We start from the raw sequence: 22,850 nt of genomic DNA on the forward strand, positions 1-22,850 counted from the left end.
TTTAGCAGTGAGTTGAGCAGATGCTGAGTACTTGAATGTGCATCTCTGTGGTGGTTTGTTTTTTTTTTTTTTTAATGTTAGTGTTTATGTTTGGACAAGGAGGGATTTCAGGCAGAAAAAAACCCAAACAGTTGTTTCTTGTGTATTTTTATCATGAAGCTTAGAAAGTAAAGGAACAAATACTCCCAGCACTGTAAAAGGCTGAACTGAAGAGAATTATACAGAGATCTTAAGATCTGCTGAGTTATTGTATGGCTGAGGAAATGAAAAGATCCTTTTAACCATGTGCTATGGAATATGTGAGGTTTCCATTAATAGGCTTAATGTAATTTTATTCTTGGATTCTAAATTATTGGTAGGTATCTGTTAGGAATTTGAAAGTGGCACAGTTACTCAGCCTGACTCAATTTACCAGATTTCATAAAACTGTAGTTTTAAAGCACAGGTGCAATGAAGAACGTGATGTCTGTTGATACTTGTTCTCTAGCTCAATGGAGAAATGCAGGGATTAAGTTGCAGCCTGAAAGTGTGTCCTGTGCTCTTATGACCTTAGAATCAAGGTGAGGTTTCTTGGCAACATACATTGATCTGAACTAGGGCTGCTGCTGTTGCCTTACTCCTACTGTGGTACCTGGCTCAAGGCTCTAGAACTTGCACGTAGCATTACTCCTTTTCGTTGATAAATGAACTTGGACACTTGAAGTGGTTGCTTGCTTTTGTTTAGACTTTACTAACTACATAAAAGTGCTTATCAGTGTAGTAGTTTTGTAAAATTTATGAAGTATGGATATGTACACATTTAAAAATATTTTTCTGATTTTGTATATATTATAATGTGATTATATTATGTTTTTTGATGTAACTGCACTGTACAAGGACTATTTCCAGCATTATGTATTCGTAGATACCGCTTTTTATGCCATCAACATAACTATGCTGGTGAGGCTTAAGCATTTATGTGCAGTGGCTTTGTGTTAAAGGCCTTGTAAAAGTATAATTACAGATATTTTCAGTGGTAATGCAAATGCATCTGTATCAATTTCAGCAATTAAATTTCTCCAAACTTTGCACTGACAAATCCTGAAGTTATGTGGATATTTAGTTCTAGTTTTCCAAAGCATTTTGATCTAGGTGAATATATATATGAACGCAGGCTTTCATAATTTACTTGAGAATACTTTTATCACTGACATCTATAAGATAGGTCCCATAAATAGGTACTGCATTTGCATATTCTCATCTAATCCTAGTAGTGGCTATGTTCCTCTGGTTATGTCTTGTCATAAGGGAGGATAACATGTATAAGATCAAAATCCTAAAAGCACAAACCACTGACTTGAGAGAATCTGACCTGTGATTTTGATCAATATGGGCAAAAGGAGCAATGACATCGTACAGCGAGCCACTGAGTTTATTAGGTGCTGCTCACTTTTCGGATTAAGTTTAATACTTGTGGTTTAAGATGTACGTTTTTAACATTTGAGAGCATGCGCGTCTGTTACTAGCTTTGGACTAAGGCTTTGATGTTTTCTGTAACCTCTAGTATCAGTATATAGCAATAGTTCCTTATATTTTTATAAAGATGAAGAGAATTTGATAGGATGACAATATAACCCATGCTCAGAATATAGTATGATACTGTGCTGCATTCTGAATTACTCTTTTGTCTTTAATAGCTGTACTAGTGTTCCCTTTAAAATGTGATAGTATGCCAATATCTAAAAGTAAATTAAATTACAGCCTTTTGGTAGTGATGTAAAAAACAGCTTCATTTAATGTTCTGTTTTCTGGCTTGGTATGGTTTAAGAGCGCAAACTAATGCCATTGTTTGTGGTTTGTTTCAGCTTTGTCCAAAGTTCTTGCATACCAACTCTACCAGTCACACCTGGCCTTTCAGTGCAATTGCAGAACTTATAGGTATGTGGATCAATAGTTTTCCTGAGTACTTGATTGTAATACTTTTTTGTTGTTGTAAAACTTTTTTTCCTTCAAGTCAGGGAAGGAGATGATCCTGTTGTTACCATTCAGAATCTTACAACATGTTTTTTTGGTACAGTCAGATTGACTTTTTTTCTTTCTTAACAGCATATGTACTACCTGACAGCAGTTGCAGGGGCCTTGTTGGATTTGCTGGTTTCTTCTTACTGAGTTTATTAAGGATTGCCAAATATAGAAGACTGTGAGACCAAGTGAATTCCTTCTCCTCTAGTCCACCAAACGCAAGCCTACTGCTCTTTACTGTTCCCAAATCCAGAGAGTAGTAAGGCTGAGAGCACATTCCGAAGATGTGCACGCACGCTTGCATCCTGTACAAGACACAGCTGGCCACAGATGGGTTAGCACAGACAGGAGGACAGTAATGTTGCAAGAACCCACATAAACACAAGCAGTGCATGAAACATGAACAGCACAAATGGCTTTGTCCTATTCCTGCTTCCTGGGTAACCAGGTTTAAAGTTCGTTAGTGTGCATACACGTACTTTCACTCACTTATCACTCGTACTTAATCACATTTCTGGGTGTTTCTCCAAGGCCTGAGAGTCCTTCCAGTACCTGTGTCCTGGGCTTTTTACCAGTCTCTGGCTCAGACCTTGGATCTCAGTGGTTGCTGGTTTCTTTGAAGCTGTTGGCTTGTCCAACTTGAAGTTTGCTATCAGAACAAATGCGTACAGGCACACACTGAGAACAGAGAGCAGGAAATCATTAGAAATAGTGTTTAGTAAGAATGTACAAAAGGGTAACACAGGGTCCAGTCATACAAGCATACTGACTAGCAGCCAGCTTGCAGACAATCAGCCTTGCCCCCCTCCTGTTATACCATTCTTCTCCTATCCAGTTTGATCTTTCATTTTTCTTTGCTTCTTCAAAACATCCATCCAATAGTAATTTTTGCACGTTGTCACAATACCCCGCAAACATCCTAATTTTCTTTTGGATTACCAAGTTTCTGCCTGAACATCTTCAGGGATATACTTGAGTGGTTCCTTTGAATGGCCCATCCGTCAGTGTCTTAAGAGTTCTGCTCTTTGTTTCTGTCATCTCCTGTTAGCTAGGGCTTGTGTTTCTGGTTAATCTGTTAGCTCCTGTTGATCGTCTTGCCTTTGTTTTTTGAATAGCTGTTAAATGGGTGTCTTCAGGGTTGCTTGTTGCCTGAGTTAGGGAATGATTAGCAGACTTTCTTTAACTTGTTCCTCAAAATAAAGGCGTGGTTTGGAAAGACTTGCCAAGTTTATCAAGCTTAGTTTGCTGCCAAAGGGAGCAACTCTTCTGGTCACACATTCCTTGCTTCCTGTGCATGAGTTTTGCTGTTGCTAATCCAGAAAATTAACCTAATAAAAGAAAGTAGGAATTGTTCAGCTAGAGCTGTCACAAAGGAGGAAATCAAAACCACATGGCTGCCGGGAAGGGCTGGCTGGTTTGGGGGTAACAAAATATTAAGTCGTTTCAGCTGTTTTATCACCCCATGCCATAATCTGGCTGGCATGATGGTAGATGTACTGTGCAAGGCATAAAAAAATTATCATCTTCCTTTGCTTCTGGTTTGTCATATGTGTTGCTTTAACAAAACTTCAAAAGCATAGTAGCAACATATTGGTTGTAAAGGCTTCTAGTTAGTCATGTTGATTTAAATAATTTTTGTAATCTGTCTTTCACATGCTATGTCAGGCTATACCATATGCCAAATACCAGATAATATAAACAGGTTTACATTATGGAGGCTTGAATTTTAGTTTATGCGAACTTGCCTAAAACGGTAATGGTCTGTATGCTAAAATTTGACTTTTAAACCTGATCCCTCCTGTCCACTTTTTGCTAGTTATATTGCTGGCTTCTCCCATTGGTCCTCATTCAGATTAAATTTAGGTGAACTAACAGTGATACTTGGAAGAGGGTAAATGGGACATAAAGAGAGAGTTGGTGAGCTAGCAAATCAGAAGACTTGTACAAAATATGGTCTTAGAAGAATACTTGCAAACTTTCAATTGTACTTGAAGTGTCCTCTTTTGTTGATGCTGAAGTATGTTTTATGAACTTTTTCACTGTGGATGCAATTTGTACTTTATGCTTATAGAGAGCAAGATACCAAGCTGTGATTCCTTTTTATAGGCCACAATGTTGGCTTGAGCTGTTTATTTATGGCTGTTAGCTGAACCAGCAAAACAGGCAGTGAGGCGGGGGCACTGCCTCATGCCGTGCCATCACATCCCACCCCTCCTGCATATGCTTTCCCCATCTCAAAAATTCCATGAGTAGCGCAGTTCTGGGGAAGAGGGGGGGAAATATGTGAGAAAGTGGTGTTAGGGAGGTTGAGATTTAGACTAGCTTTACTGCCAAGAAATGTTTGTGGAGCCATGGTTTCTGTTTCACTTGTGGTAGCAATGCTGCAAGCTCTTTCAAATCCCATAAATAGAAAGTTTAGTCTAAAGCATTTTGTACTTCCCTTCTGTGAAAGTCACACCTTAGATTTTAACAACTTCCACTAGCAAAAATACATATTTGTGACACTCAGCTCTATGAATATTGAAGTGATGTGGTAGCAGAGCAACGATAACTTTTTCACCCAAATCTCCTGCACCTGTGGAGTTAAAAGTCTAGATTTCCCAGAACTATCTAGGATGTTGGGAGTTTGGCTTCAGGTTTTTTGCTTGTTGTTTTAGTGTCTTAAACTTGACTACCTGCTGGAGAGCAGCTCTGTGGAAAGGGACCAGAGGGTCCTGGTGGACAACAAGATAGATGATCATGAGCCAGCAATGTGCCCTTGTGGCCAAGAATGCCAATAGCATCCTGGGGTGCATCAAGAAGAGTGTGGCCAGCAGGTGGACGGAGTTTATCTTCCCCTTCTACTCTGCCCTGGTGCGGTCGCATTTGGAGTACTGTGTCCAGTTCTGGGCTCCCTGGTTCAAGAAGGACAGGGAACTGCTTAAGAGGGCCCAGCAAAGGGCTGTGAAGATGATTAGGGGACTGGAGCATCTTTCTTATGAGGAAAGGCTGAGGGGCTTGGGTCTTTTTAGTCTGGAGAGACAATGACTGAGGGCAGATCATATCAATGCTTATAAATACTTAAAGGGAGGGTGCCAGGTGGATGGGAGCAGTCTTTTTTCAGTGGTGCCCAGTGATAGGACAAGAGGTAATGGGCACAAACTTGAATATAGAAAGTTCCATCTTAATATGAGGAGGAACTTCTTTACTTTGAGGGTGGTAGAGCACTGGAACAGGCTGCCCAGAAAGGTTGCGGAGTCTCCAACTCTGGAGACATTCAAAACCTGCATGGATGCTGTCCTGTGCAACCTGCTGTAGATGGCCCTGCTCTGGTGTGGGGGTTGGACTAGATGATCTCCAGAGGTCCCTTCCAACCCTGACCGTTCTGAGGTTGTGATAGTATTTCAGATCTGATTTCCCAATTAAAAAGCCTGCAGCAGGTAAGATGTTGCACCCTGAAAGCTGGTCAGAAGAGATATTTGCATGGCAGGGAGAAAGTAAATATTGCAATAGCTGCTTGGGAGACAGGAAACGAAAGTAGAAACTTGTCTTGGTTTCATTTTCTGTTCTGGCGTCTGAGCCAGTCATCTGCACTTGAATTTTTGCCTCTATATTGCGGTCATCTGTAATAACTGGGAAATTGTGTGCTTGTTTACAGGCGAGGTTTGCCAGGTTTTGATGCAGCCGTTTTGTTGTAATGTTTTGATTTTTGATGTTTTTGATTTTGCCTAAAGGGGGCCTACAGGAGAGCTGGGGAAGGACTTTTTACTAGGGCATGTAGTGATAGGACAAGGGGGAATGGCTTTAAACTGGAAGAGGGCAGGTTCAGATTAAACATTAGGAAGAAGTTTTTCTCTTTGTGGGTGGTAAGGCACTGGAACAGGTTGCCCAGAGAGGTTGTTGAGGCCCCATCCCCGGAGGTGATGGAGGAGGCTGGATGTGGCCTTGGGCAACCTGGTCTAGTGGGAGGTGTCCCTGCCTATGGCAGGGGGGTTGGAATTTGATGATCTTCAAGGTCCTTTCCAACCTAAACCATTCTATGATTTAGTGTTGACATCTATAAAGAAGATAGTGATAAAGATAAAGAAGAAGACTTCAGTTTTAGTGTAACATTTACTATGGCTTCTTACTTCTATACAAAACATGACTCATATTCAGTGACTTAGCTGAGAAGTTTATATCTGTACCAGCACAAAATTTCTGCAAATATATTACATACCTAACTGCGTACCTGACAAATGGCTGCAGTTTTAGAGATCCATTAGTTTAGCATGTGACTCTGCAAGGTCATAAGCCCATGATTAGAGAACTATGTTAAGCTGCCATGTTCATCAAATAACTATATGTGTGAGTGTACCACCATGATAAAGTTACGACAGCTATTCCATGTAGCTGTTTGGCAGTGTTGCAAGGCTAACATTTGGCAGATTGGTTATATATGTATGTTGTGTGCTACATATAGATTTAAGTAACTTTGGAAGAGTTATTAGCTGACATCTTCACTGGAACTAAGCACTTTAAAGTGTGTTCACACTTTTAGTGTTAGTTTAATTTTTGCTTTTTAGCACCCCAACCTTGTTTGCTTTCTTTCTTTCTCTTCAGATAATGCTTATGATCCAGACGTGAGCGCTAAACAGATATGGATAGACAAGACGGTGATAAATGACAATATATGCTTGACATTCACTGATAATGGAAATGGTATGAACTCGGAGAAGCTGCATAAAATGCTAAGGTGGATAACCTCTTTTGCATTTTTTTTTTCTTCTAAAGATTCCAGCTTCTAGTTCTTGTATTGCTCAGCTTATTCCTTTTTCTCATATATAATTGCCTAATTTTGTTCATAAATTTAACATTTCTGAAGGTGAGCAATTATCCAAGTGAGACTCTAGAATAGACAGATGCTAGTAAAACTTTCACACAACTTTGTCAGTGTATTTTATCTCATAATTTCCTTTCATCCTTTCTGTCAACTTTTCCATTTAACTTTCCATGCAGTGGTTGTGCTGTGTAAACTCTTTAGTGCCCTTTAGTGGAGCTGAGGAATATTTAGTATTTTTTTTATTGGTATTATTACTCAAGATTGCTTTTGTTTAAGTTAGAGAGCAAGAGAAAAGGGACATTAATTCCAAACCCTTTGGAGTATTGCAAATAAAAAATATTGTGGAAAACTTAAGGGTATGATAATTATATTGACGTGGTTTGTCTATTTATCTTTAAATGTGCTTTGAACTAATCTTTCTGCAACTTTTATTTCTACAGTTAGCAAAGAGGTTGCTGTTCAGTTGTTCTTTTCAGTGTGAAAGATTGTTCTGCTTGCAGATAAATCTCTGGGTTTAAACTTGAGCGAGCTTGAATTCAAACTGTTATTTTTCTTTTTCTGTTAGATACCAAAGTTACTAGCTTGCTTGCTGAATTCTGTGTTCCATATACAATTACCAGTTTTACTTGTGATGTGTAGTGACTAATGGAAAATGTGTAGATCACACATTTTCAAGCAAGTTGGGAGGGGCTTTAGGGGCTTTTCTTAATATTTGTTGTGAAGCCACATGATAACTGTTAGAATCTCATAAGAATGCTTATTGCATAATTCCAGACAGATGATATTTCTTTTCCATACTTAAAAATGAAAGTAAATTTCCCGGAATTCTTGTGGTGTGGTTTTAGCAATGTTATACAGGTAACTTTCAGGATTTGGTTTACTGTACACTGTTTAATTGTACAGTAGTCCCTGGTCTCTAAAACAAGAGATTAACTCATTCTGTTTAAGTCTAATTTGGTAAGTCTTGTGCGCATCTTTTGGGTTTTCAAGTTTTATAGGGCTTTTTACACTTTTCTAATGTTTTCATATATTTCAGCTTCGGCTTCAGTGAGAAATCTTCAATGAATGGCCGTGTTCCAGTGGGACTGTATGGAAATGGGTTTAAATCAGGGTCCATGCGCCTGGGAAAAGATGCAATAGTCTTCACCAAGAATGGAGAAACCATGAGTGTGGGCCTGTTATCTCAGACTTTCCTTGAAGTCACAAAAGCAGAACATGTCATGGTTCCTATAGTGACATTTAACAACCAACATATCCTTTCAACAACTTCTGAATGAAAAGTTGTGGGTACGTGCAAAATTTGGATGATAATATCAGTAAAGGAAATCTCCTTGTCTAGTCTCATGGATACCCTAAATCAATTGTAAGGTGCAAGGAAGGCTGTAATTTGTTAAAGCCTTTAAATTTATTAGAGCTCTGAGATAAAGAATGAGAACCTGTGAAGTGACTACAGGATACTGTTGCAGAAGTTTCCTCACCTTCTGAAAGCTTACTTCATTCAAAATTGCTCTCCTTAACATAATGCTTACGTCAGATAAGTGATCCAACAGAATCAAAAAACAGCCTGAAAGCCATCTTAACACATTCTTTATTTTCTACTGAGGAGAAATTACTGGCGGAGCTAGATGCTATTATAGGGAAAAAAGGAACAAGAATTATCATTTGGAATCTTAGAAGGTAAGATGAAGTCCAATCTCTTATATATCTCAGTTTGTGTTACCTTTCAGTTTGCACAAACATACAATTTTAATTTTTTTTTTGTAGAATAACTCCAAGACTGTGGGCAGTTAGTTGTAACTGGGAGACTAGACTGAAATACACATGATTGAAGGGCTGTAATGTTGCATGAGAACTGTTGCTAATATCTCAAGTAACAATTCAGAAGGAATGAGAATGTAAAGGACTTCATATTTTCCTTTGATAAGATAATGTTGCTTTTGCCAGAAGGAAAATTGATATAGATGAAAAAACAAATCTGTTATTTCAGACCTATGAAATTACGAATGCAAAACTTCAAACAAAAATACTTGTATGTACAGCAAGTATTACTGGCTTTTTTAAGCAGTATTCTTCTATAGGGATCTAAACCTTTCTATTTTATGATAAAGTTAAGAATTTTAAATAGACCCGCCTGGATGCCATCCTGTGCAACTTGCTGTAGGTGCCCCTGCTCTGGCGGGGGGGTTGGACTAGATGATCTCCGGAGGTCCCTTCCAACCCTGACCATTCTGTGATAGTGTGTACATCTGGGGAGTGTTGCAATAAGAAATTGTGATAATTATTGAGTTGGAAAGCTGCGGCGAGTGTCATTTTTGCAGCATGAAAAATCTTAGGAAGGCAATTTTTAGTGTTCAGAAACTTTGCGTTTGGAAGGAACACATGTTTTGGTCCATCCAGAGTTTAAGCTGATACTGAACGCTTCTACTTTTGAAGCATAACCTGTTTAGAATTAAGTTAGAATTCATGAATGTCTCATTTGCTATCACTTCTATTCCTTGGATATTCGAAAGGAACTGGTGAACTTTGTTTATGTGAATTTTAGTAAATCTGTCAGAGAAACCACCATGGCTCTAAGGAATTCCCTTTCTCTTGCATCTTTGTGATACCCACTGGGTCCACTACAATATCTTGTCTTGTGTTGGCTTCCCACCCCAACCCTCACCACCCCCCCAATTAGTGTATTTTTTTAATCTTATTTCTTAGAGATAAAAATGAAAAAACAGAGTTTGACTTTGACAAGGATAAATATGACATCAGAATTCCAGAAGACTTAGATGAAACAGGCAAAAGAGGATATAAAAAACAAGAGAGACTGGACCAGATTGTTCCAGAAAGTGACTACTCCCTGCGAGTATGTATAACATTATTTTATTTATTTGTTTGTTTATTTTTGGAAGCTAGAGGGCAAGTGGTTTTGGTTTAATATGGTGTACTATACTGCAGAAGTGTTGGTTGAGGGGGGAGAGTGAATGTCAGAATTTAAATGTTAGGGCAATGTTTCTGTGTTTCTAGGGCAATGTTTAAATTTGAAAATTGAAGGAGGAATATACTTGTGAACTTGTGTAAACATTTTATGTTTATTCAGAAGAAAATTTCCGGGTTTTATGTTGTCTTGCAAATAACTTTTGCTGTTAAGCATAGCCATCATTATCCAGTAAGGAGCAAGAAGGAAATGCAATCAGTAGCTTCAGAAATAAAATAGGTGTGTGTGTGGTTGTCAGCAGAGTAAACATTCCATTGTAGTGCAGATCTACATGCATACAGTATTGATGCTGTGTCACATGGATCTTTTAAAAAAAAGACGGTTTGGTTGGCAGCATGTCATTTCCAGGTTTCAAAAAGAGGTAAAGGAATGGGGAAGCAACTCCATTGTTTGAATACACGCATGCAGACAGGGACAAGGCTTTTCTGTAGGCAAAGTGATATGACCATTGTCTCCACTATTGATTTATAAGCTTTCAAGGCTTTTTTGTTGTTTTGGTTTTTTTTTTTGTAAGAGAGTGCATCTGGAATTCCTAGGTGTTCTGGGCACTTCTTGTGGGTAATATTCAGAAGTATTATTCCAGTTGAACTAAAGCCTTCAATTATTCTAAGACTCGCTGAAGTCCTATATCCACTTCCAATTATTCAAAGTTGTAAATATAATGATAAATGAAATGCAAATTAAAATTCATAGATCTGCACATTTATAAGTTTGCATAGCTGTTATCAAGCTATGATAATACACAGTCATTTGGAATAAAGTTAACACTTGCTTTTGTTATTTTAAAGTTTGTATAGAATTTTTATGCTTTCAATAGGGGATAAAAAAAGAGGCTTGTGTGTTTGAGAGCACTCTTACTGGTAAAACTGCATCTTCAGACACCTGATTAACTTGTCGTATTCATAAAAGTTGTCCTTCAATTGCTATTCTTGTAATTTGTGATATATGTATGCTCATTGTGCACACTTGCATTTCCTGTGTTTCTGGATTCAAGTTGGAAAAAAAACCCTCATTCCATAAAATTTAATTAAAACTTGAGGTTTTTTTCCTAAGCATAATGTGTATTGTAAAAATATTCATATCTTGAGGTTTTTAGGTTTTTTTAGTAACAGGAGTTACTATGTTTTGTAGGCTTATTGCAGTATTTTGTATCTGAAGCCAACAATGCAGATTATTCTGCGAGGACAAAAAGTGAAAACACAGCTGGTTTCCAAAAGCCTTGCCTTCATTGAACGTGATATATACAGGCCAAAATTTTTGAACGTATCCTTTGCTAATATTTACATCATTGCATGCTGAATTTAATGATGTGACTTTTTATGTAAGCTGTTTGGATTCTGCTGGGTATATTACAGTTATAGTCATGTAATTTTTTAATTTTTTTTAAAGACATACTGAAGGAATTATCTCTATTAAAAAAAAATGAACACTCAGAGTAACTATATTTTTGTGTTACATGAGATTAACCAGATTTTTTCCTTAATATTGGGTAAAAGGCCAAAACAGTAAGAATTACTTTTGGATTTAACTGCAGAAACAAAGATCATTATGGAATAATGATGTACCATAAAAACAGACTCATCAAAGCTTATGAAAGAGTTGGCTGTCAGTTAAAGGTAAGAAACTAAAGCTAAGCTCAACAATATTTTAACATCTTTAGAAATCATTTTCAAGCACTGACTTTAAAAAAAGAATACAGATGGGAACTAGGATATTGATGTATTATCCTTTATAAAACCACCTTTTCTAGTTTGTGCAGCAGTTAAAAAAAAAATTACTAAATTGCGTGCAGTTGTTTTAATATTTGTTTTTGAAACTAATTAGGCTTTATACACAAAATACGGACCTGAGCATATCTTTCAGGACAAAAAGAGGGGTGGAACAAAGGGGTTTTTTATTTAGGGGATTTGTGTCGAGAGTTTCTTTTTGGAGAGGAGTTGTAAGCCAGAAAATTGTTTTTACCTAGTATATATTTACCTAGTGTATATATAGCTTATAATTACTTCTGACAAACTCTTGCAATATTAGCAGAGAATAGATGTTGTTTCTTCTTAATTTCTTACAGGCAAACAACATGGGTGTTGGTGTAGTTGGGATTATTGAATGCAACTTCCTAAAACCAACTCATAACAAGCAAGATTTTGACTATACAAATGAATACAGGTAAATTATATATTTTTATGTAGACTTTCTATTGAGTAGTGGTGTTCACTGTGAAATACTTGATGATGAAGCCTGCTGCTTTTCCAAGTAGTAGGAATAAAAGCTTATGTTCATCGTTAAACTGCGTGACTTTTGAACGGTAGGGGTAGGATGTTTATATCTACACTGGTCGTACTGCATTGTGCAGTCCCTGAAGTGTAGAGCATCATACACATCATTTTAAAGCGAATGCCCTAAAAGTGCTTGGTTGCAATTATGCCCCCTCACTGTTTGTAAAATGAACACAGAATAACTTGCTGAGATGTGGCACGTGACTAAAATTGTGATATGCGAATCCCACACTGTTAACTCTTTTCATTACAATTTTTGTTTGGTCTTCTAAAAAAAATTAAAAATTTCTGAAAGCTTTTCTAAAAGAAGAGAGATTTTTGAGCCCTTCTTCTCAGTTTCTTTCCTAAGAGAATGCTCTCAAATACTTTGCTACCTGACAGAGCATTTAAAATACCTGATGTCCTGAAGGCAGCACTGATTTGGGACACTGCTTTGTTTCAGTTTTTATTTTATGTATCTGCATCCATCCCATCAGCCTGTATCCAGTGTGATATTTCCTATAGTTAAACTGATCTAGTCTGACTTAAAATTTTCAGAGATGATAATAGTTTTTAAGCCAGGTGGATTTCCTAGTCTGTTTATACTGCTTTGCTGTGAATTAGTTGTGCTGGCATTGTGGAAGGAGGCATGTGGGGGGGGACAGGCTAGAGGGGATGAGTAACCTAAGCAGTTTTCAGGCAGAGGTGTAAAAACTGTCCAAGGAAAAACTCCTGAATACGAAGCTTTAGAATTGCTCCACTCTGTATTACTTTATTTCCTTTCACGATGACAAGGCTATTTTGTTTTCTGTGCTGCTTCGTGTTAAAGGGGTATTACAAGTGACCACCTCCTCCAGCAGCTCTGTCCCAGGGCTTCCTCCTGCCCAACCACTGGAGCCCCACCCTGGGGACCCAGGTTTCTGTCCAGGCCAAGGCATGCAACTGCCACTTTCTTGTTTGCAGGTTCAGCCAGTACCAAAGCTGAGTACGTGTCCCAAGGGCACACAAGCAGAGGACACTAGCATGGCTGGTTACACAGGCTGCCACAGACAAGGTGCACCTACATACAGGACTAGCATAAAACACAAACAGCCAAGTCCCCTTCCTTTTCTTCAGCTGGTAGAGGTGGAAGCTCACTAGTGAAGACACACACCTGACACTCGATTCACAAGGATGTGCACATTTGTGGATCCCCTGAGTACTGTAATGATCCCTCTGTCTTCCTGGTACCCCTGCCTGGACTCCAGGCCATCTTACCTGCCTCGCTAGTCCCCTGTGTGCTGGCTAGTGCAGTTTGATGTTCAGTAGCAAATGTGTTTGCTCACACACTCGTACCACAGACACTCCATATTCGCAAGTCCCTTTGGGTATGCCAGCACAAACCCTTGCCTGCCCGATACCCCTGCCTGGACCTGAGGCCTCCTGTTCACTGCTGAGTTCAGTTTGGAGTTTGCTAGCCAATACACATGAACACTCCATGCACACCAGCACAGGGGAAGATTCAGACACTTGCCCCCCTGCCAGCACCAGGCACATGGGCTGTGACCCACAGTCCTGCTCCAGCTGCCAGCACTGAGCCACTCACTCATGGTGGTCCACCCCAGCAGCTAGTTTTCAGGGGGTGCACCATTCTGTTCCTGCCTCAGTGGGTGGCAGATGAGTCCCCTGCTTGTTCCAGTAGCTGACACCACACACCTGGTCTTGACTCCAGGACCTGGCACCAAGTCCACTCACACACGCAGCTCTCACCGGTAGCTGGCACTTAGTCCTTGCCATACACATACACGGGATACAGAAGGAGGTTATGTAGAGAGTTAAGAAAACATTAAATAAGATACAAGAAGATAGGACAGACTGTGGCGATCAGACACAGGGCTCAGCCAGACAACTGTGCTGACCGAACCTGTTTTACATGCAACCACCTCCTTTTACACCCTTTTCTATTTATCCCCCTCTTTGTTCCTCCCTGCTCCTCCTTCCCCATGCACATTTCCTCATCAGTTGGCATAGTTCCATGGACCCCCTCCAAACATCCTGGACCTTCAGGTTTGCATCCTTATCAGTTGCAAAATCCCTGTTTGCCTGCAGTTTCTTGATAGCTCATCAATTAGTGTGACTGACCAGGTTTGTTTCTTGTATATGGTCTTTGTTAACACTGATTGATCAGGTTTTATGACTCTGTGTTTGTCTCCATCCCTTTCCTTATCCTCCCCACTGAAAAAATAAACATTCTTACACTCCCCATATTCTTACCAGTTAGTGTGACTGACCAGGTTTGTTCTTATCGCTGCCTCCCTTGTCAGTCAAGTTTGTCTCTGTGTGTTCTTGTTTTTATGGCTCCTTTGACCATATGCCCTTAAAGGAGCAGGTGCTTTCCTTCTGTGTGCCCTAACACTTGCTTTCAACACGGACTTAGAAACTTAGGGTATTGACTTGCAAACATAGGTGGGGTAAACTTTGGCAGAAGAAGTCATTACCTTTTTCAAGCTGCATGTTTTGCCCTTCAACCAGTTGTTCAGCTTCCACTGGCAACCTGAACTGTCCACAACACCTTTCCTGAATTGCTGGTTTATATGCAGCTCTGCACATAAAGATAACCCAAAAACCACACCAGAGTGCTGTAATAAACAGAGCTGTTAATTGCAGCAATTGAGGGGCTGTAGCAAGATAAATCTTGTTATTCCTGGTGTTGAAACAGAAGCCTTCTGGAGGAGGAGCAGCAAGCCTGATAGCTGCTACAGCCACTATGGTTCAATCTGCCTGTATCTCTAAATGGTACCCACAGTTTGTGTGGCTCTTTGCAGTGACGGTGCCAGCTTTAAGCAGTTCCCATGTTCCTACCACCATTGTGCTAGCAGAGTTGTTACTGAGAACACATAGTAAAAAAAGATCAGGGACTTGATCAAGCTGGAAAATAGCTCTTCTATTAGTTTTTTCAGTAGGAATGTTCCCTGAACCATTTCCTGTGCAGTGGTACTAACAGTTCCCTTGGCCAAGGGGCAGGAATTAGGAATGCCATAGGATAGTCACTTGTGTTGACCAAGGTTTGCACTATGTTCCCACAGGCTGGCACAGTGAGCATTGAAATGCTTTTTACTTGTTGCTTTTTAAAAACACTTCTAATGTGGGTGTAGAGGTACCACACTTGAAAGATCTTTTATTAAGATTTTTCTGCAAAGAGTGCTCCAGGTTTTCGAAAGGTAACTTTACAGCCCAAAACAGAAACATAAAACTGATGCTGTAATTTCATGATCGGTGTGAACTGACCTGCCCATCTTCTGTTTCCAGAGGAGAGACGTGATCCCATCCATGCATTGCTGCTCACTTCTGCCCTTGTGGTACCTGCTTTTTTTGGCACAGAAATTCATGACTTGGGTTCAGAGGTGATCTAGATCAAAACTCTTTAGGTCAGACTAATTTAGTGCACAAACATTTGTGTTAGTTCAAGGGACGGGGTGGTATAGGTGTTGGAATAAGCCAGGCAGGGAGGGACTGACTTTCAAGCTCTGGTTACCCTGCCAGTTTACGCTGTCATAAATTCAGCATGCTGTCAAGAGGCAGTCGTACCTCTACCTCACCTGTAGGGCTTGTTGTTCTTCTGCACCGCTCCCTCCTGTGTGTGCCAGATCTAGCAGTCACTGAGCTGCACAATGAGCCCTGATCAGGAAACTAATCCAGCTAAAAATTAACCTAAGGTAAAACTGGCCTGTTCCTTTTAGCGATGTGTAGGCTTTATGCTACATTAAAGCAACCATACGTTTGCAGTCTCCATGTAGTATTGTTGTATGTCAACTTAGAGTAGTCATGAACCTGCAGTTAATGTATGTAGAGAAGTATCAGCCCAATACACAGCTAGGTACTGGCTCAACAGAGGTGATTTTGTACTTGTTTCTTCTATGATTGAGGTTGGCCTGGTGAGGTAGCTTCAGGGTTTGCACTGTATGTTCACAGTGCTTCTGAATTGAGCACTCTTGATTTCAGTCTTTGTCTGTACTCCAGCTCATATTTCCAGTCATTTCTTTGCTGACAAACATGACTTCACACAATTCCTCATTTCTAGGGTTTTCTAAAAGCAAAAAGCTTACTGTTGTGCAAATAGAAATATTAGAGTGGTTCATAAGTTTATCCTTTCACTGTAGTTTATAAAGGTTCTTTCTATGCTCGGATTTGATTATTTAAGGTGGTCTTTTAAAAACTTCTCTTTTTAGACTTACAATAGCAGCATTAGGAGAAAAGCTTAATGATTACTGGAATGAAATGAAAACAAAGAAAAATGAAGAATGTCCATTAGCTTTGCCAGTTGAGGAGATACAGTGAGTATCACTTCTAAACAGAAGAATTTTACATGCTGTTATTACTGTTTTACAGTCAGTCATGAAAATGAACTTTTCATGTGAAAGTTCTGGTATTTTTTCCATTGCAGAAAACAGCCTGATCAGACATGGGTACAATGCGATGCGTGTTTGAAGTGGCGGAAGCTACCAGATGGAATAGAGCACTTGCCAGAAAAGTGGTACTGCTCACTGAACCCTGACCCACAGTTCCGGTAAAATTAGATTCCGATGAATATCTAAATACTGCTTTTAGTTCTTATCATCTGTTATAAGCACAGATGTGAAGCTCTTCCTGTCATGCTTTTTTTTTTTTTCCCCTCCTCCTTAACTCAGGAACTGTAATGTGCCAGAAGAACCAGAAGATGATGACTTAATACATCCTACATATGAGAAAACTTACAAGAAAAAGTGAGTAATAGAGACTGTCTTACAAGTGTCTTAACACTAGAAAAGGAGCACGAAAACGAAATGCCCTTTTCTCTTACCTACGGTATAATTGCAACTGTTCTGGGAATATATCCAGACAGAAAATAGTGCCCTGAAATCAAGACTTTATCATAGCAGTGAATAGATGAATACCACTGTACTTTCCTCTGGTATTAGCATGTTGATATTAAATTCAAATGTGTCTCTTTGACTTAATAGCTGTTTGCCCTCCTAGATCAAAATTACTAAAGTCATAACAAAAAGGACCTCTGATTTAATAACTGTTAAGAATGCAGCAATTGGTGTTCAAGTACAGCTGTGAGAGGGGCATTGTTGCATAGTAGTAAGCGGTGTGAGGATAGTTTGGGATGTTAGAGAAACAAGCTATGAGGGCTGTTAGGAGACCTTGTCTAGGTAACTGTTTTTAAGGTCCACGTTGAAGCAGGTGAATACCTCAATACGTTTATTGAAGAAAAGAATAAGAGGATTCTTAGCTAAGGTGTTTGGAAAAAAACTAACTTGGGTAATTTTAATTTTTGCTGGCCTAGTATACTAGAAGTGGGAGCTTTGGGTTTTTTTAAAATTTTTTAAAATAAATCTTAATCAGAGACAGAACTTGTTAGTTAAGCTAACTTTAGCTATACTAGCTTCTAAGTTCATGCAGAAAATTTTCATTCAATAATCCAGAGTATGTTCATTAGAACTTTATTATATCTAGCTGAAATATGGAGTATTGTGTTTGCTTTTAGATTTTGAGGTTGGTTTGGTTTTATAATGAATTAACATTTTGCATCTAAGTTCTTAATTTTTTTTTTTTTTCCTTGCTGCTGTGCAGAGACAGGGAAAAACTGAAGAAGCGACTAGAGTACAGCCACCAGGTAACTCTTGAATTTGGTGCGAAACTGACTTTGGGAGCAGAGTTGTTCTTGCTGGCAAAAATACTATGCAGTTTGATAGAATAGGCCAGTCTTTGAGATAGTTTCTTTTAGCTGGCAGCCAACTGACTGGTTCAACATCCTGTTTTGTTTTGATGGCTGTAGAGGTTATGCTTACTATCAGTAAACCAAAAATCCCCCATCTTTGCTGTCCAACGGTGGAAAATGCACCATTGCTTTCTAGGTAGTACTTAAGAGAGAATTCAAGAGGGGAAAAAGCCCTTTCACAAAAAGGCTAGAAAGCTAGAAAAGATGTCAGTCAGTCATACCTGTTTTATGCCGTGACATCTAATTATTGAAAGTCAATTTGTTGTAGAGAGGTGTGATGAGGATATGAAACCAAAGATGCCCTTAAAACTGGAGCAGGGGGCAGGGATGGACAGACTTGTAGTAGCTGTACTTTTGCAAGGAGGCACTCAAATTCAGATTAAATGCAGATGCAAATCAACATGGTTGAGTGATGAGAATGTGTAGATAGTAACTCAGAATCAAATTTCCTAAGTGTGATTTAGCTTAAGTTGCTTTCAAAGTAAAGTGCTAACCTAAGATCACTCCATTTCTGGAGAAGAAATTTTGCATGTGCTGTTTTAACCTATATACTTCACTGTATTGATTTTTCTGCCGGTACTTTTACCCATCTATATCTATAGAAAAACTTGTAAGATCAGAAAGCTGCTTTCTGACAGCAATAAATCTGTGCATGGAGAGTAGTGTGCAGCTGGTGTACAGCATTCAGAGTCCTCTGAGAAATCTGCTAGAAGTCTGTAATTATGATACAGAACTTGCTGCTTTCTAATATGTTGTATGCCTTAAACCAACATGAGGGAAGTACTTCACACACATCAGTAGAGTTGGGGGGAGGAGTTGTGCGATCATTAAGGTAAGAAGACTGGGGTTTGCAGCATGGAGTCTAGTTAGCCATTCTTATTGCAAGATACTGAGCCTGTATTCAAGGTAATCCTTGTAGTATACATAAGAAATGCTGTTCAGAATTTTAGGTGTTGGCAGATAGTTAGGACAACTGCTTAAACCTATCTGAAGAATCTACTAATGTTTGTTTCTTTTTCATTCTTAACTAATATTATAGATCAATAATGAAATGTTTTTAAAAACACCTGTTTCTTCAAGTAAAGACTTCAAAACTTTCTCAGCTGTGAGTGGAAAGGAAGCTGTTCCAAGATCGCTTTTACCAGAAACATCAAATGCTTCTGTCAAAAGATCTTTGCTTATTTTACATAGACCAGTATCTTCACCTCATTCTGATTCTGATAGCAGGTTAGTGAACCTGTACAAAGTAAATTCCTACTTATTTCTAAAATTAATTACTTGTTAATGAAAATGAAGGTGTTGGGTGTAGCCCCATCTTCAGGTGATAGCTGCCAAAATTAATGTGTCACTTTTGGGTGTACAGGAACGCAGTAGGTTGATTTAAAGGTACCGAGAAACCTTGTGAAGTACAAAAGTGAATGCAGCAAAAAATACTATGTACTGGCAAGGAAAATTGCATAGTGGTTTGTCCCTTTAGGAAAGGACTATTATGTTTACCACACCCCTCAGTATGTTTTCCTTAACCTCTGTTGGTTAAGGAACAGGTGCGGGGGGGGGGGGGGGGGGTGGTGTTCTTGCAAATACTGAGTCTGAGTCTGTTTCAAAATAGTGTGTGAAGGTAATAGTTTAGCGTGTGGATGACAACTACTTCTTTTTCAGGAAAGGTATTTGCTCTGACTGCATATCTTGAAATACTATGTAGGGAGATATCTCTTTCTAGTTGTTGAATGGTAGTTTTTAATTGTGCTTATAGATACTCTAAACACAGTTTGAAACCTGACTTTGCAGTATTTGAGCAACACAATAATCAGTTTCACATTTTTCTCCTCAGTCTTAAACGGAAGACACCTGGTTGTGTGACACCTGTGTCCTTAAAGACACCTCGATTAAATGACAAAACATTCAACAACCATGATGATGATGATGTCATTATTTTAGAGGAGAGCAGTACTCCAAAGCCTTCAGCAGAGTCTGATGTTCCTGTAATCAAAACTGAATGTATTAATTTGGATCAAGAGGAGAAGCAGAAAGAAAACAGTGATGTCGGAGAACCTTGCAGTGCAACTACTTCAGAATCAAAAAGTGAACAGTTGACCTCAGCAACACAGACAGAGCGTCCAAACCTAGTTGTTAAAAAGGAAGAGGTGGAAGATGACACCGACATTCAAGTTCCCAGTTCAGAGATGGAAACTAAACAGTACAATGTTAATGATGCATCCGAGACATCTGTAGATCTCGAAAATGAACTGAAAAATCAGCTCCAATTATTAAACAAAGAAAAAGAAATGTACCAAAACAAATGTGAAGTATTAACCAAACAAGTAGAAACACTGGAACAAAGGATTTTAGAAATGAATAATAAGTATGTAAAAAAAGAAATGTGCCATCAGTCAACTGAGACGATTTCTTCATTTGAAGACGAAAATGTTCATGAAAGAAGTTTGCCAGAAGTGACCATTCTCTATGAACAGGCCTTAAAAGAAATAGCAAAACTAAAGGAACAATGCAGTACCCTGCAGAACTTAAAAACTGAATGCAGCAAGTGTGCTGATGGTGAAAATAAGAGTGAGGTGGATGAAATTGCTGTGCAACTGGATGATGTTTTCAGGCAACTGGACAAGTGCAGCATTGAGAGAGACAGATACAAAAGTGAGGTATGTTTGTTAAAACAGTGATATCCTTCAAATTAACAATTAAATTATTTTTATTTTTTTAACAGGTGTTTCATCTAGTATACAACATGTTGTATAGCTCAGTCCACTAACAAATCAAGCCACCTAAAAGGGGGAAGAAATATTAAATTAGCCTTGGAGCTTCTGGTTTTTTGCTTCCATAGATAGAAATAAGCAAACTTGAGAAAGACTGCAAGGCTCTGAGCGACTCTGACTGTACGATAAGAGACTGAGCAGGTTTAGAGGGAGCCACACGTACAGTGGTTTAGCTGACACCTTGCTATTTTAAAGCAGTTTGTCTAGGTTGTCATATCTTAAAATCTCACTGAAAAGTTAATTAAAAGCAGTCAACTTAACAAAGGTAAATGATTTAAATTTGTGTATGTTTTTATTTTAATCCACAATTTTATTTGGTATATAAAATTATTTTTATTAAATTTGATACATAAATTTTTTATTTACTTGCCAGATTGAATTACTAGAAGTGGAAAAAAATCAAATTGCCTGTCAATGTGAAGAACTCAAAGCAGAAATTGCACAGTTAAAAGCTTCAATTCCACAAGCAGTAGCACGTGCAAATGATTCTACCACCAGTAATGTAGAAGACTCTGTAAATTTTTCTGATGGAGAAAGGTATCAATTTTCTTCTTTCTAGACTATATTTCAAGCAACATTCTGGCTGACTGATTGTATCTGAAACATCTTGATGAAGGTTATGTCTGATAATAATATAATAAAATGTGATGCTTGGAATTCTTTTCTACTGCCTCTTGTGACTCCTAACTTGGTAATATTATTGTATCAAGTGACTTACTTAATATTTTTTTTTATGGTTTAGGTATTTGTGTGAGCAGGGTTGGCCACTGCACAATGGAATGCCATACTGACACTTCTTAAAATACCAAAATGTTATATAATTTCTAGACACAACTTTCCAGAACAAATTGAGAGAAAGGAGGCAGGAAAGAGCATGATCATTAACATATGCTGTGTAGATGAACTTCACTTTTATATTCTAATTTACTTTCCTGGATCAATAGTACTCTACTGAAAAGAGTTTGGGTTTGGTTTTGAAACTTACCTTTCCTGTAAGAACTTCTTGCTGCAGACGAATCCTATGGAACTAGATTGTGTCCAGAGTGTATCTTAGAACTAAACGAGGATTTCAACTTACAAATAAAGAGCTTGCAGCTCTCGGTTAATAGAAATAGGAAACACAAAAGAAGTACACGTACCAGATGGAAGCAGGGATGAGCAGTCCAGCAGGAATATAGGCACACTGCCTGGGCACATCTGATGGAATTGGAAGCCAGAGCTCAGCTGGAGTTAAAACTGGCAAGGCCTGTGAAGGGCAACCAGAAGGGCTTCTGTAAGCACAGTAGCAGCAACAGAAGAACTAAGAAAAAATGTGGGCCTGCTGCTCAGTGGGGCAGATGCTTAGCAGCAAAGGACATGAGGTGTGTGAGGCACAAGTTACTGAGGTACCCAGTATCTTCTTTACCTTGGTTTTTACTGGTAAGGTCTGACCTGTGGCCACCCAGGTCCCTGAGCCAAGTGGTAATTTTAGGGAGTGAAGCATTACCTGTAATAAAAGGTGATTGAATTAAGGGACCACTTAAGCAAATTTGACATACACAAGTCCATGGGACCAGATGAGACACATCAGAGGGAGCTGGTCAATGGAGAGTTGGCCTTATGGTGGTATCTCCAATAGGCTGTGGCAGTTGATGTTCCTGATGCCTGGAAAAAGGCAGTTGTCATGCCCATATTTAGGACAGTGTAGCCTCAGTACCTGGAAGACCATGGAGCAAATCTACCTGGAAGCTACCTGCAGCCTCATGATAGTCAATGTGATTAGGAACAACCAGCGTGGACTTACTGAGGGCAAATTGTGCCTTTTTGGCCTTGTTGCCTTTTACAATGAAACGACCGTCTCTGTGGACCTTCGTTTTAGCAAAGCTTTCAACGTGGGCTGCCGTAATATTATGATGGTGAAGTTCGTGAGGTATGGTTTGGATAGGTAGGCTAGGAGATGGGTCATAAAACTGGCCAGACTGCCAAGCTCATGGATCCGTATCGAGGCCAGTAATGGTTAATGCCTTCATTAATGGCCTAGATGATGCAGTAGAATGAACTCCATAAATTCATGATGACATCAATTGGAGGGAACCATTGATACTTTGGAGGGTGGGGCTATTGTTGAGGGACCTTCACAAATTGGAAAACTGGGCTGAAAGAAACCTGGAAATTCAACAAAGGCAACTGCAATGTTCTGCAGCTGTGTTGGAAATACCTTATGCAGTTGAACAAGCTGGAGACTACTCGTAGGAAAGCAGCTTGGAAGAAGATGGCCCGTGATGCTGGTGGACTAAAAGTTGAATGTGAGTCAGCAGTGCTT

The 22,850-nt window shown here is 39.1% G+C and overlaps 1 protein-coding gene across 1 annotated transcript in view; it reads left to right on the forward strand.

Moving 5' to 3' along the window:
* The window catches only part of MORC3 (MORC family CW-type zinc finger 3), a gene marked incomplete at its 5' end in the record, with an annotated part of 28,074 nt that overhangs the window by 3,511 nt on the left and 1,713 nt on the right, over window positions 1-22,850 (forward strand). Inside the window, 15 exons of the mRNA XM_082490024.1 lie at window positions 1,845-1,917; window positions 6,583-6,715; window positions 7,839-8,058; window positions 8,337-8,479; window positions 9,506-9,653; window positions 10,917-11,048; window positions 11,282-11,401; window positions 11,851-11,948; window positions 16,246-16,350; window positions 16,461-16,583; window positions 16,705-16,779; window positions 17,633-17,675; window positions 18,820-19,007; window positions 19,612-20,434; window positions 20,922-21,085. Of these exons, the coding sequence (XP_082346150.1) occupies window positions 1,845-1,917; window positions 6,583-6,715; window positions 7,839-8,058; window positions 8,337-8,479; window positions 9,506-9,653; window positions 10,917-11,048; window positions 11,282-11,401; window positions 11,851-11,948; window positions 16,246-16,350; window positions 16,461-16,583; window positions 16,705-16,779; window positions 17,633-17,675; window positions 18,820-19,007; window positions 19,612-20,434; window positions 20,922-21,085 (2,588 nt within the window). The remainder of the gene's footprint in view (window positions 1-1,844; window positions 1,918-6,582; window positions 6,716-7,838; window positions 8,059-8,336; window positions 8,480-9,505; window positions 9,654-10,916; window positions 11,049-11,281; window positions 11,402-11,850; window positions 11,949-16,245; window positions 16,351-16,460; window positions 16,584-16,704; window positions 16,780-17,632; window positions 17,676-18,819; window positions 19,008-19,611; window positions 20,435-20,921; window positions 21,086-22,850) is intronic.

The sequence above is a fragment of the Vanellus vanellus genome (assembly GCF_965231255.1).
Source record: "Vanellus vanellus genome assembly, chromosome: 1".
NCBI classification, from domain to species: domain Eukaryota; kingdom Metazoa; phylum Chordata; class Aves; order Charadriiformes; family Charadriidae; genus Vanellus; species Vanellus vanellus.